General features: G+C 39.8%; 2 protein-coding genes across 2 annotated transcripts in view; both read right to left on the bottom strand.

Moving 5' to 3' along the window:
- Positions 1 to 196: 196 nt before the first annotated feature.
- Positions 197 to 14,939, bottom strand: LOC140281912 (leucine-rich melanocyte differentiation-associated protein). Its single transcript, XM_072376423.1, has 5 exons — positions 14,736 to 14,939; positions 12,494 to 12,747; positions 10,785 to 10,976; positions 10,595 to 10,672; positions 197 to 433 (listed from the first exon to the last, which is right to left on the bottom strand). Exons 2-5 carry the CDS (start codon positions 12,691 to 12,693, stop codon positions 250 to 252), a joined length of 654 nt encoding a protein of 217 aa, XP_072232524.1. The 5' UTR covers positions 12,694 to 12,747; positions 14,736 to 14,939; the 3' UTR covers positions 197 to 249.
- A 250-nt stretch (positions 14,940 to 15,189) lies between these two features.
- The window catches only part of frem1a (Fras1 related extracellular matrix 1a), a 43,327-nt gene continuing 37,682 nt past the window's right edge, over positions 15,190 to 20,834 (bottom strand). The window contains exons 34-37 of the mRNA XM_072375984.1: positions 20,449 to 20,580; positions 18,878 to 18,993; positions 18,606 to 18,691; positions 15,190 to 15,938 (exon numbers count right to left, since the gene is read on the bottom strand). Of these exons, the coding sequence (XP_072232085.1) occupies positions 15,736 to 15,938; positions 18,606 to 18,691; positions 18,878 to 18,993; positions 20,449 to 20,580 (537 nt within the window). The 3' untranslated portion in view covers positions 15,190 to 15,735. The remainder of the gene's footprint in view (positions 15,939 to 18,605; positions 18,692 to 18,877; positions 18,994 to 20,448; positions 20,581 to 20,834) is intronic.

The following is a 20,834-nucleotide window of genomic DNA, read 5'->3' as shown; positions in this document are numbered from 1 at the left end:
ACGAACTTCTAAGAACTTTTATAAGGTGTGCAGCTTCACATTCACAATGGTTATGTTAATCTGAAATACAGAAACATAATGCACAGGTTATAAAATAATATGTTCTTTAATATTGTTGTGTTGCATTATTTTTTTTTAAAAAAAGGTCTACATATAACTGCATACATAGTCTTCAAATAAATTCTGATAAAATTCCAAATGTACAGTATACCATAATATTGTCAGGGTCGATTTTAAAGTCCTATTGTCTTATGATGGTATTTGACTTTTTGTCATATGTGAGTGCTTCCTGGATGAGTCCTCCTTCCTCTTTCTGCTGCTCAGGCCGCTCTGCTGCAGCCTGTAGGTTTTTCGGGCTTGGGCTCTCTCCTTCTCCAGAACTTCTGTGTCATCCAGAATCTCCAGGCCTGGGATCTGACTGATCACATACTGTCTGAGAGGGAGGAGGCCACAGGAAAACATGCTGTTAACAACATTTACACCACACAGATGAGAAGCTGCTAAAGTGGTAGATTATACAGCATTACGCCAGAACAACTGCCAAGTGGGCAATGACATGAGAGCAACAGGATTTAGGACAAATTATTCACATGATCTGAAAGTTCATTCATACTGTAACACAACCCTCCCTGTTTATTCATCTTTGAAATGATAATTGGTTTCGGTGTTTGTTGGTCGTCATTGCAAACTCAATTCTATCATCACAGGCGTCTTGTTGTACAAGACAAATATGTAACAAGTTTAAAATGTCAAGATCTTCCATCCCTGAGCCCCCCATGACAGGCCCCTACAGAGCCTCATGAGAATATACCAAGCATGACACAACTGATTCACTGAGGCTGGAACAAATTTGATCAACCTATAGTAAAGAACTTTACACAAGGTTTTATTACATCAGGGTCACTGAGTTGTTGTTATGAAGCTGGTATTTACTCTGTAATTCATTGGTTTATCGAGTTTATCGAGTTTTTCGAAAATTTCAAATCTAACTCTGGCCTTGTGGCAAAGGATAATAATTTCAACTAAAAGTTAAATCTGTATATTCAACAGACACAAGTCCAGTACAGTACAAGTACAGTCAGAATGAGGACATTGACCTGCTAAAATCACAATGGACCTCCAGCGATAAGATGCCTTGATGGTAGCGTCTCTCCAAAACTCCAACATCCACCTCTGCATCAATGGTACGATCACACATGTGAAGCCATTCATGCCATGGACACTGATGGAGCCCCATACCATCACAGACACGGGCCTTTCTCTGATAACAGCCTGCATGCTATTTCTCAACTTTGGCACACAGAGGCAGATTTTTTCAAAAAGCAGCTGAAACATGGACTTGTGTCCACTGTCTTTCTGAGATGAGTTTGTGTCCTGGGCCGTGTTTCTGCTCAGAGTTGATATATGGCTTCCTCCTTGTGAAATACACTTTCAGGTTGCAGCTGTGGACTGTGTTGAGTGAAATTGTTTTCCGATATGCTCCAGAGCCCAAGTGATTGTATCATGGTTGCATGATGACGCTCATGCAGTGTTGACTGAATATTCAAAGGTCACAACCATTCAATACCATGTAGTATGGTGACACTTTTATCTTATCTTATTCAATTTTATTGCTTTTACTGTTATTTTATTGTTTTTTACTTATTCTTTTCTTTATTTATTATCTGCTGTAAAGCACTTTGGTCTGAATCTTACAATATTCTGTAGGTGTTGAAAGACCAAAATTATTTGCAATCTGTCATCTTTTTTTATTATTATTGGTGAGCAAAGACCCTTCCCTGTTTCAAAAGACTCAGTCTTTGGTGGATAGTGCTTTTCAAACCAATCCTGATACCCTCACCTGTAGATTAATCTGCACATTGTAGAATCTTCCAGAACTCTAACCTGTCTGTCTTTGCCTCTTTGCTAACTTTTTATGACTATTGTGGCGGGCTCAGCATGATCTGAGACCTGTAAATTGGAACTGATACCTATCTAATTCAGACAGAAACCAGGCTTGGTTAAGCCATTCCACACTCTTGGAAAGTAACAATGCTTTCAGAGTGAATGTGGGACCTGGAATAAGATGTCATTACACTTATAGCCAGTTATCTCTTTGTACAATTTGTTCGGAACAGTATTATTGCACTCGCCAATAGGTGGCAGTGACACTGAGTAGAAAAAGATTAAAAAGAAGGATGCTCTCGCTCAGTGTGTGCGCGTGCCAGAGACTGAAGTATGTACTTACCTGCCCCACCGGTGAAGTAATAAACTCTACGTTTTCCACACCACTGATGTCGTCAATTTCTACAAGTGGTGTAACAATTTGGAGGTTCCACCGAGATTTATAACTTCACGGCAGAGGACGGAGAAAAGACGAGAAAAGCGCGAAGACGCCGTTGTGTCAGAGCTACCTGAGTAAGCTTACAGAGCTAGTTTAGCTCCCGTTTGGTTGTTTTTCAAGCGTTCGAAAGGGGGGGCAAGGGGACTCCACACCGAGGCAGAGACTCCATCGGCAACAGCTGCTGTGCTTCTTCCTGCGGTTTCAAAAAGGATTTCAAAATCAGCGGACATGTCGGTGAGTCAACCTCAAAAGACACCTTGAGCTTTAGCACCAGATACACCAGATAGACAGCGGTTTAAGGAAAGGCTATCCTGAAGTGGAAGTTATGGAGCCAGTGGTTCGTGCTGTGAACCCAGGATTGAAACTAAGGAGCTATTTAGAGGGGGAAACAGATCTCACACTAGCCACTCTAAGACAAATTTTAAGAGCCCACTATGCTGAAAAGGATGCAACCGCATTGTATCAACTGACAAAAGCGGTACCGAGTGAAACAGCACTTGATTTTCTGGTCCGAGTACTTGATTTGCGCCAAAAAGTCCAGTTTGCATCAGAGCGTGTCCAATCCAGCCTGAAATATAACAAGGAACTAGTCCATAGCCAGTGTTCTCAGTCCATTATGACAGTATAAGAGCAGAAATGAGGATGTATCTGCAGGATGAGAACAGTAGTGATGAGTTGCTTCTGCAAAAAGTGCAGTTTGCTCAATATAATGAAAATGAGAGAGCCCAAAAGATTAAAGCCACAAACAAAGCAACTCATTGAGCAAGTCTGAACTCAGTAGAGGTGAGGATAAAAAAAACAACCCTCTGACAACCACAGCCTCAGCTAAAGCAAACAAGCCAATCAAAGAAAATTCCTTATAAAAAAAAAATGGAGGAAAGCAACACAGCAATCAGGGAACTCACAGGCCAAGTGGCATCACTTGTGCAAACGGTGCAGCGTGACAGAAAGACTGTTGATAGTAGTCAAACAAAAGCACCAGCTAATGCTTTTAAAAGACCAACAAAGTCCCAAAATGATCCAAATGCAAAAACATCTAAACCAGAGTCTGTGAACCTGTGAACAATGCAAGGAAAAAGCAAAAACCTTCACACTGTTCATCCTCGTGTAGCACCTTTAAAATCAAATATTAAACTGAATGACCCACCAACTCGCTCATTTGACCCGTGTGCAAAGCGCAAACAAGTTGCACAGCTGGTAGGCAAAAAGTGTCTTGTCTGGTGCAAAATTAATGGAGTGAAGACTCCAGCACTGTGGGACACAGGAGCACAAGTCTCTATCATGAGTGAGGCATGGAGGACCCAAAACATACCAAATGTCAAAATCAACCCTATCAGTGACCTGTTAGATGATGATGAACTGCTGGATTTAAGAGCTGCCAATGGCTCAGAAATACCTTTTCAGGGCTGGGTTGAGGTTAGTCTTAGTCTTTGTAATCCAAAAGCTAAAACATCAAGTTCTGATGAGATACTAACCCACCTGTAATGGCTTATCCAATATTTGACAATCCATTCATTCTACATATTGATGTGTCAGAACAGGGACTGGGAGCAGTCCTGTACCAGAGGCAGGAAGGAAAACTCACAGTGATTGGCTATGGCTCACGAACATAAACACCAGCAGAAAAAAACTATTGACTATATTCAGGGAAGCTAGAGTTTTTTAGCACTCAAATGGGCTGTTACAGACAGATTTAGAGACTATTTGTTCTATGCTCCCTCTGTGACAGTATACAGTGATAATAACCCAGTTACTTATGTTTTGAGCACAGCTAAATTAAACGCGTCTGGACATCGCTAGGTGTCTGAACTTGCTGATTTTAACATAACACTAAAGTACCAACCAGGTAGGTCTAATACAGATCCTGTCCCACACACCTGCAAGTATGGACTCTTATATGTGTGAGTGCACAGAGCAGTGTTCTCCTGAAGTTTTAGGTGTAATATTCAGTGCAGTTGAAACTCAAAGTCAGCATGAAGTAGACTGGATCTCAGCCATTACCTGCAGCCCACTTGTTCAGGAAATCGCTGCAGATGATGCACCAGACATTAAAGTAACACCACAGGAGTTACTACAGGCACAGTTGCAAGACCCTGCCATATCCACAGTACTACAGCTGAGGAAGTCTGGAGGAAAACTGGACAGGAAAGTTATGGATATGGAAGCAGCAAACATTAAGCAACTTCTACATGAATGGAAAAGACTGTATGTTTCTCAAGAGGGACTGTTGAAACGCAAAACAACAACCTGTACACAAATTGTGCTTCCAGAAAAGTACAAAGAACTGGTATACAAGTACCTTCATTGTGAAATGGGTCACTTGGGGGTAGAACGTGTTTTACACCTGGCTATACAGAGGTTTTATTGGCCTGCAATGCAAAAAGACAATGAGTTTATCATAACCAAAGTTTGTAAGTGCAACCTGCAGTGCAAAGTAGAACCCCCATGTGTCATGTCCCCGCAACAGCACCATTTTAGATGGTTTCTATAGACTATCTTCACCTTGAAAAAAGCAGGGGAGGGTATGAGTATATTTGAGTGATTATTGACAATTTCACAAAGTTTGCCCAAGCCTACCCAACCTGTAACAAATCAGGAAAAACAGCAGCAGAGAAGATTTTTAATGACTTTGCTCTTAAATTTGGTTTCCCTGCTAAAATACATCATGACCAGAGAATTTGAGAACCATTTATTCAGACAGTTGCAGAAGTTTACTGGTATGGCAAACTCAAAAACAACTTCCTACCATCCACAAGGGAACCCAGCTGAAAGATTCAATCGCACCTTGTTGTCAATGCTGCGGACCTTGGATGAGGAGAAAAAGGGAAATTGGAGTGATTATGTAAATAAAGTTGTACATGCTTACAACTGCACAACCAGTGAAGCAACGGGATACTCTCCTTTCTATTTGCTTTTTGGTAGGAATCCTTGATCTTTGGGATAAATGATGAGGAAGGATGTAATTCACACCAGGAATATGCTCAGAAATGGCAGCAGCAAATGAAAGAAGCATATCATATCACATCCCGAACCATCAACAAGACTACAGCTAGAGGAAAAACATACTATGACCAAAAGAGACAAAGTACTGTGCTTCTCCAGGTGACCGGGTCCTTGTGAGGAACATGTCAGAGCGTGGAGGACCAGGTAAATTGCGCTCATACTGGTAAGATCAGATACACCTGGTGGTCTCTCAAAAGGGTAAAGACAGTCCAGTTTATGAGGTAAAGCCTGAAAGTGGCTCAGGGAGAGGCAGAATCCTCCATCGCAACATGTTAATGCCGTGTAATGCTTTACCACCTGAGAAACCAGTCCAAAACTGTCCAAAACCAGTCACTGTAAGAGAACAAAATCCTCATATCCGACAAAGAAAGAGATGCAAAGAGACTGAAATAAGGGGGACATCACAGGATTCAGATGAGAGTTCAGATGACGAGATGCATTACTGGGCTCATAGACTGAGACACCATCACCACGAGCCTGGAGAGCAGAATGACACCTCAAGGTATTCCTGAGAAAGCACCTCAGCCTGAACTTCGTGCTGGGGGAGAGGAATTCAAAGTGCAAATGCTAGTTGACAATGACACTACTGGAAATAACTGTTCCGTCTGCAGACTTGCCTAGCAACCAATAGCCAGAACCTTCTGACATCCAGTTACGCAGAGAGGAAGACGACCTAAAGAGACCCTGACGTATGAATCATTAAGTCAACCTACTCAACGTGTGGTAGGGCTTCACTCCAACCCGCTGTATGTGAATGCTATGGCACCAGCGGATGGACAATCCAGCGTGCCATGGCCAATGTCACAGGTGTTTGGAACACCCTTGGTTTATCCTACTCTTATTCCTGTAGGATGTTACTGAAGGACTATCTCTTAAGAGATTCACTGTGGACTGTTGCAGATTATTTTGTGAAATGTGGACACAGTAACATGGACTGTTTGTTAACTGAGTGGTTATTGTCCATTATGAGTGTCATGGAACAATAAGGACTGAGATGAAGCGAAAAATAATGCAATGCCATGTTACTACTATAGTAAATAGTTGTTTATACTTACCTGGTTTAGGCAAAGACAATTCATATGGTTAAGAAGTGGATATTATTTTCCAAAATGTGTTATATGAGTTCCATTCATGAGCTTAAGGTTCAGACACTTAGTAATGGCATTGAAATGATGTAAATGGATTGTTTTTAAGAGGTACGGTAAAGTCAGAAGTCTCCGGAGAATACAGTGAAATGGCTGAATGAGTACTATTGTTACAACGGCTCAGAGTTAAACTACGCTAAGAGTGTTATTTGAGAGCAGGCTGTGATGAAATCGCATGGTATACAGGAGTAAAATACTTGAATGGTAAAACCTGTGGAATGCACTTAAAAATGTTTACTTTATTATTGCCATTAAGTTATTGCCATTAAGCGAGGACCTAGCGGTACAGTTATGAGTTATATTCTGTAGCTATGGGTGTACTGCAGATTAATGCTTATGTTGAGGACAACATTTTTGTTGCAGGGGAGGAATGTGGACCTGGAATAAGATGTCATGAACTCAGTGAAGCTGTGACACTGAGTAGAAAAAGATGAAAAAAAGTGTGTGTGTGTGTGCGTGCCAGAGACTGAAGTATGTACAGCTTGTTGTAAGTTTTACCTGCCCCACAGGTGAAGTAATAAACTCTACGTTTTCCACACCACTGATGTCGTCAATTTCTACAAGTGGTGTAACATCACCATCAAACCAGAATTTTGGGAATATATTAAGCATGTTTCATACCTCGGCACAAGTTGATTAAAATGTCACTGACATCACAAGCTTCATTTTAAGACTTTTCACAACGGTGTACGTGGTACGCCAAGAAATGAAATATTATGCAATAACATCAGCTGCCACAGTGCCATCTATAGGTCAGTGGTCCCAAACCCACTGGATAACATTCTGTTTAAGTTACATGTGTATGTCATCACAACTTGGAGCTGCTACAGATTTGAAACTCACTGCGATCAAAAGTTATCTTATTATATGAATAATATAACATTTTTTGACATCCTTCTGACATCTTAGGCCAAGAGAGACACGAGTCTCTCCCCCATCATCTTACTCAATGAATTGAAAGCCCTCCAGCTGATCCAACAAGACACCCATATCGACCAAAGGAGTGACACCAAAGGAGAAATATACGCTCGGAGCTTCGTTTTTCAGACGACTGGGGAAAGAAAGGAAAAGAAAGCTGTTTGACAAGTGGGCAGCCTCTCTGAAGCCGCTACTCAAACTAAAATCCGATCTCTGCCGGCCTCGGCAGGAATGTGTTGGTGTCTAGGTAAATGCGTGACATTGATAACTCCTAATTCTGTTTCCTTCCAAATGAAAGGGGAGGTGGTGCCCTAACGAAGGTAATTAAATACTAAATTAATTCAATAGTAAGAACGCTACATTATTCTGCTGGCATCACATTTAAAATTTGTTTATATGTTCTAAACACAATGGACTTGGTCAGAACCATGGAAACCATGGATTAGCCCCTCCTACCTTTCTCTCCGTTTGTGGCAAAGTCACCATGAGCAAGACATGAAACGATTAAAATCAGATTTATTGTGATGCACATATATACACATACACAAAATTTGTCCTTTTAACCCATCCAGGTTGGCACCTGTTGAACACACACATGCAGAGGGCCACATACTCATAGAGACAGGTGCCATACACTGGAGTGGTGGGCTCCCATCAGAGCACTCAGGGAGCATGGGCCTTGCTCAATTTCACCAATTTTTGAGTGGCAAGAGTGAGAACCTACCGGTTACTGGACAACCCACTCTAACCACTGAGCCTCGTCGGATGTTATGCGGTGTCCTAACGTTATCCTAACAGCAGTGTAAATGGCTGTTAGGTAGCCAACTACAAGGTACACGCTAAACAGTCTGGTCAGTGTTTTTTGTGTGCGTGTACGTTGTAATTGATGGCAGGAACATTTTCATGACCTATGTCCACTTAGGACAACTCCATTACGTGTTCTGAATGCAAAAAAATTTTCCAAGCCACAGAGCTCTTATTCACCAAACCGACACACTCCTTGCCTCGCTAGCATCCAAATAATGGCAGATGTACATAACGTAAAGACCACTTTCAGCTGCTGGCCAGCATGTACAACCGTGAGGAGACAGAACTCAGCTGTACAGAAGGGGGCGGTATTATGTGCATTATACCATAGGAAACCAAAAGGCCTCAGAAATTTAAAACAAAAATATGTAGCTGTGGTTTTCTTTGTCAAACAGAGCTGGTCTCTCTTAAGATGAGAGTGAAAGTGATAACTGAAAGAGGACATCTTAAGTTTATTGGCTTCAGTCCCCTTATCACGCCTCATTCCTCACACAGAATCAGTGAAGCGCTGTCAGAAGTTTTGCATCGGCTAAAATTTGATACAGTTTTACTTAAGTTTGGCACTTAAGTAAAACTGTATCAAATTTTAGCCTTTAAGATCACAACAAATGTGACCTTAAAGCTCTTCAACGATACAGTACAATTCAAACTGATTAGAATCCAATTAATTCTAATACAATCATAATCTAATCAAATTCCAAATTGTTCCAATTCATACAGAACCAATTAGGAACCTAATCAGAACCTAAGGAAAGTAACAGATTACGCTGACATTTCTCTTCGCTCTGATCCCCGTGCTCACGCTCGTTTGCGTACAGCAAAAGAAGAACGTGAGTTGGAAGATCTCATCAAACCAAAGAAGCATCCTTGACTTTGAGCAGTATCGTGTGTCTGTGTAGTTAACAGAATGGGGAACATGCAGTGGCTGTGAAACATTTGAGCCTTTATTGTGGAACTGTAATGTTCGCTGTCATGTAGCTGATGGAGCTTTTTTCAGCTTATGTCATGAGATCAGGTTCCAGCTGTTCGCAAAGTCAGAAGTCATACATGGTATGACCTGAAAACTTGGGTAATTAGTGATTCCTAAACTGTCATTGGCATGAGTGTGCATGGTTGTCTCTCTCTTTGTGGAAACTCTTGGACGTCCAGTGTTCACACTGTCTCACCAAAGTTAGAGGGCACAGAGGATAAAACGAGTACAGCTATTGGATGAAGGGAAAACATGACATATTCAAATATCTTTCTCTTTTTTTTGATTGTGTGATCAGTTGATTTAATAAAACATGTTAGCCTGCATCTTTGAAATAAATAATATGCTAGTGTGGGCTTTTTTTGGTTGTGAAAAACATCAACAATTAAATCAATGTACAATATTCTAAGAGAGAGAAATAAAAATGAGTTGTTGAAACAACTGCACAATGTGTTTTAAATAAAACATATTTACATGACAGAGGAAGAGAAGCTGAAATGCTGAACTTGTTCCTACTCCCTGAATCTGTTGTGCTGCTTTGACATGGGTTTCGTGGGTTAACATGTTTCAACAACAAAGTTGGCACGCAGCAGTATATAATAATAAAAAGCTATTAAATTACATAACACAAAACATTTGCAAATATTGACATGACACACAGGAGTTGCTTTGTGTGACGCATATTGAAGGAGGCTGGGTGCACAGAATCATGCTCCACATTGTTGTGTGGAGGAGGATTTGATTCAGCAAAGAGGCCGAGGGCTCATGTATTTGCAAAACCACTCCTTTTTTCACCTTACACATTAAAAATTGTTTGCCTGGATACAAATGAACACTACTCTGTCTACGACATCACATAGGAAACAATGCAGTCCCAACACGCCCACATTAACAAAGAATATTAAACTAATGAGCCACATGGGGGTGCAATCGTTCAATTAAAAAATTCTATTTAATTTTGATTTCAATTGGTCACTTACAGACAACGTGACTGCCTTTTGTTCATCACATACTGTGTCACATACATTAATGCTGAAGTTGGATTGATAAGACTGTATGAAAATGAAGACATTGTGAATTTTACATGGCTTTTATAATGAAGATATACAAACTGTAAAGCTATTTGCACAGAGCACAAACCATGTTTATGGCTAAAGTATCGAAATATTGTACTGAATTTTTTTGTATAAAATCTCATCATGTACTTTCTTTCCATTTTGATTTTTCTTTTTAATTTGGGACCATTGTTGTCTTTGTTGCTATATTCAAAGAAGGTAAATCAGTGTTAAACAGAAAATACATATAGAGTTATAAAATACCCACCATGTGTATGTTAAACACAGAATAGTGTGTCTCTTAGTTTGCTAAAGCACGCTATTTATGAAAAAAGACACAGAAAGAAAAGAAAAGTCAGATCTCAAAGCTCACCTATAGTCTATATATTGAGTCAGACTTCCTCCATTGAAATAGCTTGGTGCGGCCTCATTGTTCATCATACTGAGGATCCTACAATTGAAAAAGGCATAGAGATGTTTTATGGAACAGAAGAGAAATTATGAATTCATACACCAACTCCAGCTCCTCAGCAGAAAAATAGATGAATAAAGAGCAGTCTCACTTGATGCTGGGGAACTTTCGCCGGATCTCCTCCACAAACACAGGCAGGTTGTTGATCTTGTTCTTGTTGATGCACAGTGTGGTGACACTGGGCATGTAGGGAAACTTGACGTGAGACGTGTAGTTGTTGCAGTCCAGAATCAGAGTGCTGAGCTTCTCCAGCCGCCCCAGCAGAGCCGGGTTCCAGTAAGGACTGAATGAAGGAGAACACACTGAACTGCAGTTGCTTCAGCTTGTGACTTCACAGTGATGTATTGCACGTTGCTATGATCTATTTCTTGCCTTATCAGGTAGCATTAGCTGATCTACAACTTTCACATGAACTCTGAAAAATAACAACTGAATCACTGTCAGTTTCTATCAACACCCTTTATGCAGACAGAAGTCGGTACGTCAATAAACGGCTGGTTGCATAATTGGCAGTTGCATGGCAACTGCAGAAGCAGAAAATGAAAAAATATGACATATGACCCCAAATCAGAAAAAGTTAATTGAATAAGGCCTTTTATTTCACTGCGGACTGTAACCCAAGATATTTTGTGTTTTGGCTCAACAACTTTATTTCATTCAATTTGTGCATTTCAGTTCTGCAACACATTCTAAAAAGGTTGTTAATTGTGCTCTCTCATTACCGTATAATGTTGCCTAAAAGGCATTCTGGTAATGAGGATACAAAGCAATGAAAAGTTTCAAGTGTTATTTTGTCCCATTATTCTTGCAAACACATCTTAAGGTGTAAAACAGTACGATATCATCATTGTCCCGTTCCTGATTTTCCACACATTTTCTCCATTTGGGACAGGTCAGGACTGCAGGGAGGCCAGTGTAATACTTGTACCCTCTTCTTCCTCACTCATGGTCATTCACACGGAGACACAACCAAGTCTTTAGCTGATGGAGTATTTTCATCAACAAAGCTCAAACCAAGTGATTATTATATCAGATTAAACAGGCTGACACAAAAATCCACCCAGACGTGGGACTATATTCCCAAAGCTACAGCTTACAATATTTCCATGATTTCCTATATTTAGACACATGCTCAAGGTCCCTGCCTTTCTGTGAAATTCTCTGGACCAGATTTTTCCACGTCACCTAATTCTAATCAGCCAGCAGACCTGCTTTTCTTTTTAATTACTGTATCAGCCCCCTAAGTCCCTGAAAAGCAACATTTATCAATGAAAATTATGTCATTGTTACATCTGGAGATGATCAGACTTCACAGTCTGTCAAGAAATCCACTAATGCTGCTTTACTGATGATTTGAAAATCTTTACAACCTGGGGTTTAACAGGACAAACTGAAACACATTATGAAGTTATTATGCTATAATCACCACATAATGCACTTATACGCACAACTGGAAAATGCAAAGCAAAACTATGATACAATCATTATAAAAAATACAGTAAGCTCTTTACTTACTAAATCTATTCTGATCTAAACCTAGTTGCTCACGTCATCTGTTTGCTGCTCGCTTCGGGCAGAAAGTATCCACTGAGTTGATCTTTGGAAACAGCAGTGTGCTGCTGCTTGGAACACAATTTCTCTCACATCCATAAGGAACCTTCTCTTAGGCATAGTTAATGGCTCTTTTGTTGATATTCAAATACCCAATAAGTACAGCTTCATATTTCAAATCTCATTCAAGCCAAAGTGGCGCGATATGACTGTTGGCCCATTATCCTCTGGATAGTAGGAAAAGGATACTCATCCAGCAGATTGTAACTCAGGTCCAGCACCTCCAGGGTGTGTGTCTGTGTCAGTATGGTGTCATAAGGAATTTCTGTTAGGCCCTGATAAGCAAAAGAAAGCCACTGAAAACCTGGGGCTTGGCTGGATTGACTGAGTTGACCAGAGGTATGATGATCCATGACTACAACCCCAGCACAGCGACCCCCTCTGTTCATCCTCACATGTACAGATGAAGGCTAGAGGAGGAGTACGGTGATTACGTCATGACCCTGAACAAGCAACAAAACAGTGAATGATTAAAACACCTTAAAGACAATGAGCAGTCAGCTAAACAGAGGATTGTCAAATGAGAATATATACAATTATATATAGTGTACGTATAATTAGAATAAACAGAATAGCTTAGAAACTACAAAATACTTCAGTGATAAATACTGTAGAAAACTTGACTCATTGGTGTTTTAATCTTCAAGCTGCATGAGAACATGAAAGAAACTGCTGCAAATCACAATGTACTGCATGTTTTTTTATTAACCCTGTCTGGAAAACAAAACCCCTTTCCATCAGTTGGGAAATTTCCTAAAATGAAACCCTTATTTAACAGACAAGTACAAAATTATTTGTTTTCACTGTCTTCACTGACCCAACTTCATTGTATTTAGAAAATGTAACAAATACAGAATTTGATGCAGCAACACACTCACAAAGATTATGAAAGAGGAAAAGAAAGACAGACAGGTTTATGGGAAATACTGGTAACAATATTCTGGAAGATCAGTTAATCAGCAGTATTATTCACAGATGAGGGTGTCACATATAAGAGGAGCATTCAACAAAAGATTCAAAGATCAGTGCAAGATTGTCAAAAGCTTTGGTATTTCAGTATCTACAGAGCATGATATTGTGAAAAGATTCAGGGATTCTGGGAAGATCTCAGTGTGTACAGAACCAGAACAGAAACCACTGTTGGATGCTTGTGACCTTAGAGCACTCCGTCTGCACTGCATGAGAAACCATCGTGTCACAATGATCACTGAGCTCAGAAGTACCGTTGAAAAGCACTTTCACACAACAGAGCCCACCCAACTGAACTGACACTGAACTGTATTTCACAAGCAGGAAGCCATGTGTCAACTCAATGAAATCTCGTAAACAGCAGGAATGGACACGTATTCCTAAAAAACTGCATCTCTGAGCATCCTCCAGTCAAACCAATAAAAAGAACACAATGGTAAACATGTACTCTGTTCTCTTTGTGTGTGTGTGTGTGTGTTGCTGCATCCAATTTCAAATTTGTTTATTAAAAACAAAGAAGTTGGTCAGTGGCGACATTGAAAATGACTTTTCCCTCGAACTCATGTTTTTTAAATAAAGGTTTAAAAGAACCAATTTAAATCAGGTTTGTATTCTGTTGTATTGCTGAAGTAACTCGATCAGTTCTATGAATTAAAAAGTCTGCCTTTCCTTTCGTCACTCATTTTTCTCGAATACTTCTCATTCAACAAGAAAGACTTGGACTAAGCTCAGTATGAGAAGTGACAGTAGGTGGGAGCAGAGCAGCTGACCTGCTTCTGTACAGAGTATTACAAATATCACAATATCTGGAGCTGTGGCATTGCATCTTTTTCTTCTGTCAAATGCAGCTTACAATTCCACCTTAAAACTCAAATTGCTGTTGATACATTTCTGTTGGTGTAAGGAATAAAAAAATAGAAATCTTAATGTTAAAAGCTGGGCTCCCCTCATTCTGACTTTGCTCAAGTATTCTTTATGATAAACTGTCAATATAAAAACCAGCGGCTGCATTGAACAACAACATTATAGTACAAATCTAACTTCTGAGAGGAAGCAGAATGGTGGCCGGCTGATGATAAGATACTATCATACATAAGACTGATGTTCAGAATAATAAAATTTCATTTTGTACAAATAGAAGACACCCAAGAAAATGAGTCAGTGATGAATTTTAGATGTCTTCATAGCACGTGGCAGAGTTTGCTGCTAAATATCTTACTGTCAAAGGATTCACTTCAGTCAATACAAGCAGAGAATTATCAGTTAAAATGTGTGCCAAAGACTTTCCTCAACTCTGACTGAAATTCTAAATCTCTCCTAATCAAGCAGAAATTCACATCAACTCACATGACTTTTCAGGTTGAAAAAAAAACAAAAAAAACTTTGTGAAACATAGTCTCAAATATACACACTGGACTCATCATATACATGCTTATCAGGTTAGTTTAACAGCGGGACTCACCAAGCTGTAGAGGATCTGCTGTATCTTTTCACCACACGCAAACGTCTAAGAACTGCTTCCAGCTCACATGAAAGGCCCTCTTTCATACCCGGGTGGGAGATCACATGATGGGATAATCACATTGCTGCTTAACCTTGTAGTTCGGACCCACTGGCCCTGATTAAAATGATGTAGAGTTGAATTCTTAACAAAGGGAACAACAGCAGTTCATAACCAATTGAGTAAAAATGTCAACATTAAATGGAGTTTTACTGTACTTCTCATTGCGATAACACTGGAATAACATTTTGATTGTTGCATATATAACAGCCAGCAGCAATGCTAAAAAAAATCCACATTTGATTCACTTTTCAGTTCATTTTATTTAATGTGTACATTGTATCAAATTAGACCTTATTCTCTGGAATTGTATAAATGCAAAGTAAATGAACTGAGTCTTCGTTCAATATTATGATTTCAAAAATGTAAAAGTTTTATTTGCATGTTTTCACTCTGTTTACACGGGACTCAAACCATTTCAATCTTCATCTGACATGCTGAAACAAAGAGTTGTTTGTGTGTGTGTGTGTGTTTTGTATGTATGTTCTGTTGGATGACCTTTTAATGGTCCAGGGGCAAATGTTTGCACATAGGCCCCCATATCTACACTGCCCGCACCATCAGCATTTCTGTCCTTACATGGAATATCTTCCATTTATCTCCAAAAAGTACAAGTAAAAAAGTAAAAGTTGCTCTGACTGAAATTGGTAAAAGCACTTAAATACGTGAGCTTTACATTGGTAATAATACTTTCAGTGGTTAAATAAAGTAAGAATAACTTGTAAACAAGGTCCCTTATATCTGTTATATCTAAAATCATAATGCACAGATCATAATTCAGGTAAAACTCCTATTATTCCTTGTTAGAAATATGTCTGTGATTGCAGTTCCAGTGTCCTGAGCTTCCACCTGAAGCTCCTCTGTGAGCGGCTCACGGTCATGAAGCTGTGTACTGTTGAATTCAGCCTTTAATTGAACAAACAAAATGATGACCTCTTCCACTCTTGCAGTCCCTGATTTGCCACTTTGCCTTTCTCCACACCAGTACACACTTTTTGCGTCTCTTTATTTTGAACCTTGGTGGCGTCTTTCTCCAGTTGGTGTAGCTGACAGTTTCGCCTCCTGCCCACTCCCAACGTCCTCGGCCCTCCCTGTCGTTCAGGCCTTAAATAGTAAAAGAAAAATCAGTCATTTTATTCTGGGTCGAACATCTAATTCAAACATAAATGACTATAATTATTTATTCTAAGATATCTTATTTGCCTTTATTGAACAGTCATAAGCCATACTTTTATACTTTTAATATTAAAAAACTTAATACAATAACGTAATACAATGTGCAAACTTTGCTGTCAGTTGGTGAACGGACTACACAACTAATTTGTTTTAACACCTGAAAAAGTATCATGCCAGCAACTATGCAGAAAAAAAAAAAAAGCAGGAAAATGCGGGCAGATGACACTCAGTGCACCAGTTCGAACAGAAAAGCATCATCTCATCATTTGTGGCTGCCACCCCATATGAAAAGCATTCAAAACAAAGCAAAGAGATCACAACAGTTGTTTCATATAACATAGTAAAAGACATGATTTACATGTTTCTGTACTTTAACAATGTACAAGGGTCAGACTTTTGTTTGGAATTTACAATTACAGATTTTGGTTTTACAATCAGACTTTTTGTTTAATCAGAGGGGCAGGAAACTTGTATTGTTTGTATGTCTGTTTGCACAGCTGAGTGTTTATATGGCGTCACTTAACTTTGGTTAATAAACTCTGTTTTAAAGTTGAACTATATCTGTTTTAAGTTGTGGTTATTTTTGTAATTGACAGCGTTAACAAACTATATCGTGATCAAATATTTTTTTTGCCATAATGTCCAGCCCTAGCTGAAATACATATTATAACTGGTGTCAGCTGATTTAGATTTGGGAGCAGGACCAGATTGGCATATTCATAAATCCCCACTCGGTGAATGAAGAAGAAGTACTTTAAGAACTTTCGCGATTTGGCTTTGGCTTATTAATTTGCTCTTTGGTTCCCCCTACAGCATTGGAATGTAACACCACTGTCATAAAAACTGTGTGAGCCCTGTGCATGTACAGCCATACACATGAATTGTGTTGTCATGTTGAAGAGGCCACAAAGATGCCATCAAAAGCTCACAAAAATGTCAAGTGACGATAAAGCAAAATGGTGTGGTGCGGTCCAAAGTAGTCAACTACGGTATTTCAGCTCCCAGGTGCGCTAGTGTAGTTTCAGGCCCTGGAATATGCCAAACAAAAGACAATGTACTTCAAAACGAGTCAGAAGCACTAAGTATTTTGATGTGGTACGCCAACAATTTAAAAAATGACATAAGTATAATATCAGGCCCTTTCTGCACTGGTAAAAAAAAAAAAAAAAACACTAGCACCTGCTAATATCTGCCTATAGAGTGCAAAGCGAAAGCGTTCAATCAGTACTTACTCCCAATTATCAATTATTATTATTTATTTTTTTTGTCATTAAAACAGTTGGAGGCTTATTCTCTGTCCCACAGTTTGGGGCTGATGTCTGAGGTCCAGTCAAACATAGCAAACTAGCCTGATTATCCCAGAGTCATGACTATCAGAAACACAGTCTTCAGAATCCAGTGCAACGTCATCCCTTCACGTTGCTGTAGTGAAAAGCCTGTCCTCTGGAAGGTGAAGGTTTACAGGACAACCAGTAAGATGAAGACTTCAGAGCACTGATGATAAAGCTGCTTCTACATGCTGCAGGAAAGGCAACTGAAACCTTGAGGGGAATTTTGTTGTTAATTTGGCACCTGCAAGCCCTTCTCTGTTGGCCTAAACACTATCAGAATCACTAACTTATATCTAAAATCTAAATTATAATATTTGTTCAATGAAATTGTATTATATTACTTTCAATAGTCTATTGTCTCTTATTTTGTATCGTTTCTTTTGGCTGCTCTACTTCCCGTACATGTCTGTGGATTATCGATGTTTCGTCCAATCAGATTTCAGTCTCTATGTGCTGCCAGGGTTAATCTAATCTGCCCGGGCCTTCAGAATCAGTAGTGCTGACCTACCTTAATTAGACTATATAGCAATGGAACTGTTTTTTTTAACCAATCAGATTTCAAATTTGCCTGACTGGGCCACAATGACGTCAGAAGTTTTCCATCCTCTGATTGGATGGTCAGAGCAAAGCTATCGCAGGCAAGCTTTGCCAGCAAAACAGCTCCTAAGGATATGAGTGACATTAAATACATTGGATTTATTTTTTTTTGCCCAAAATGGATGACAGAGAAGGAGAAACTGATTTGGTAGCAAAACTTATCAAAATTACTTTTTCAAGGCGGACTTTTCAAGAAAAGCTGGACATTGTGCAGAGAGGTCAATCAACCCCATCGCTAGGCAGCTTGTCTCAGCCGGGAAAAGGGTTTGTTTATTTAGATAAATATTGAATTATTAATATAAATGATGAAATATTCTGAGCTGCTGATATAGGTGATAATAATACCAATAACAATGGTAGTTGCTCTCAATACGCGAAATGCTTCTCATAATTCATTATTAGTAGGCTAGGTGATGAATAAACATCCTGCCGCTGAATACGTGTTAAAAAAAAAAAAGAATCTGAAGGTAACCTGCAGAAGAAAGTCTTCTAACAGCTGTCTCTTCGTTTATTTGCATACAGCATTGTTAGTGAGATCTGGATGCACGTGGTCACTCAAGACACATTTAAATAGCGACTCTGAATGGACGGTAAACCCATACTGAAGGCCCAGTGGTCCAAAGCACGGTCCGCCACTGAAATATACTGAATTGAGCGGAACACCCACCTATCCAGAATGGCTTTCTTCCACTGAAGTCCCACAGCCAGTCCATGTTGCTTTTAGAGAGAACACTTGCAAGAGTTCCCTTATATCTGGCATCAAAAAAGAAAAAAAGTTTTTCTTTTTGAAGAAATGCATCACAGACAGAGCATATAAATGAGGTCATACAGCTTTAATACATGACTGACAGCTAATCCAAGCATGTATGTCCATTTAAATTGGTTTATTCAGTGTGTAATCTGTGTGCTTGAGAGAACACACAGAATGTTGAACTGTACCTCTCTCTGCAGGCTTTGTTGGCTGCACTCCACGTGACCTTATGCTCAGTAATGAGAATGTAGCAATGACCACCATGAAAGGTCCAACCCTGATGGCACATCTGAGCACTCACCATCTGAGGAAATTAATGAATAGAATAGAATAGAAAAATACTTTATTCATCCCCCAGTGGGGGAAATTCAAAATGAGTCATGTAGCTCAATTTTTTTTCTTTAAAAAAAACCCCAACATTTACAATGATTGTATTTTAGAATAATAACAACAATAATAATAAATGAATACATAAATAAACAAATTTGAGAAAAACATCAAAGTCAGCAGTCACTGTTAAAAAGCCTTATGGCTGTGGGGACAAAGGACCTCCTGAACCTCTCAGTCCTGCAGTGCAGTGAGATGAGCCTCTTACTGCAGCTGCTCCTCTGTCCTGCCAGGATGCTGTGGAGAGGATTTTTATTGTTCTCCAAAACAGAATATAATTTCCTCCTCATCCGTTGCTCCACCACAGCACTGAGAGGGTCTAACCTTCTTTTTCACCAGTTTGTCCAGGCGCCTACAGTTTTTGTCTGTAGTGCAACTCCCCCCAGCAGACAACAGCATGGAACAATGCACTCTCAATGATAGTGTTATAAAACATGCACATCATGTCACTGCAGACATTGAAGGACCTGAGCCATCTCAGGAAGAAGAGACGGCTCTGGTCCCTCCTGTACACTGCTTCTATGTTGGCAGACCACTCCAGTTTATTATCCAGAACCACTCCCAGGTATTTGCAGGTCTGAACAGTCTCTATCTCCCCTCCATCAATGCAGACTGACTGGTATGGAGTTTTAGATCTCCTGAAGTCCACCACCAGCTCTTTGGTTTTGGTAGTGTTCAGGAGCAAAAAGTTATTATTGGTCCAGCCATAGAATGACTCCACAAGGTCCCTGTACTCCTTCTCCTGTCCACAGCGCACACATGCCACAACAGCCGTATCATCAGAATACTTCTGTATGTGGCAGGACTTTGAGCTGTACCTGAAGTCTGATGTGTACAGGGTGAAAAGGAGGAGCCAAAACAGTACCCTGCGGAGCCCCAGTACTGTGTTCCAGTGTTCCAGAAACAGATCTCCCCATCCTGACCGGTGCTGAAGCAAGCCCCAAGTGTGTAGAAAGCCCTCTATAAGCCCCTCGACAGCCGCCAATAACAACAACACAGCACCTATGAGCTAACAGTGCAATAGTACGTGTTCATTCATTCATTCTTCTTAAAGTATTGGTGAAATATAGACAGATAATCCCTTATTTAGAGGCTGTATTGTCAATGCCCCCGTTCTCTCCCGTTATATGGATATACGCGGACCTTGAGTGATCTAAATATCTTCCGAAGGACACCAAACTGTTCTCGGTGAATAGATAAACATATTTCATGCCAGAAATAAGGTCGAGGTTTAAAAACACCGGAGTTCCCCTTTAATAACATCATTCTGTCCACTTGACAGAATTGATGAGGTGTATTTTTTTCTCTCCACAGATTCAATAAGACTTTTACATGTATTGATTATAAGCAGGTTTCCCTTGCTGGTATGTACCTCATCAGTTGGTACCCAGGGTTTCCAGGAGACACCGTCACAGTGAAAGAGCTGATTGATAGTTTGATTGAAATGCAGAAGTCCCATCAGCTCTGGCACACATGGCTTAGGAACAGATTTATCAGGAGTTACCTAAAGGCCAAACAGTTAGAATTACAATTAATTTGTTCTGTCTGAATCAGAAGGTAACAACATGTTCCATAATAACTGCAAGTGCAGTGCAAAATAATTAAAAAAGAGAAATGAAACATTTTGTAAGAAAAAAGCATCCAACACAAGACCCCAGAGTGACAGACAGTTGGTTCTATCAACATTTCAAGGAGAATTGATGCCCACTGACTCTTTGAATCTTCAATCAATCACAACTTTGTAGGAATGGAGCTACC

Source organism: Leuresthes tenuis, unplaced genomic scaffold (genome assembly GCF_036924035.1).
Source record: "Leuresthes tenuis unplaced genomic scaffold, fLeuTen1.0.hap1 SCAF_22, whole genome shotgun sequence".
NCBI lineage: Eukaryota > Metazoa > Chordata > Actinopteri > Atheriniformes > Atherinopsidae > Leuresthes > Leuresthes tenuis.
Note: the sequence above shows the minus strand (reverse complement) of the source record. Positions and strands in the feature narration are given on the sequence as shown.

What these genes read in the sequence shown, in the direction of transcription:
- LOC140281912 (XM_072376423.1), bottom strand. Translation starts at nt 12,693, where the DNA reads ATGAACAGAGGGGGTCGCTGTGCTGGGGTTGTAGTCATGGATCATCAT. An exon ending in CGAAAGTTCCCCAGCATCAA is followed by an intron (nt 10,673 to 10,784) that starts GTGAGACTGCTC and finishes TTTCAATTGTAG; the next exon opens with GATCCTCAGTATGATGAACA. An exon ending in ACTCAATATATAGACTATAG is followed by an intron (nt 434 to 10,594) that starts GTGAGCTTTGAG and finishes CCTCCCTCTCAG; the next exon opens with ACAGTATGTGATCAGTCAGA.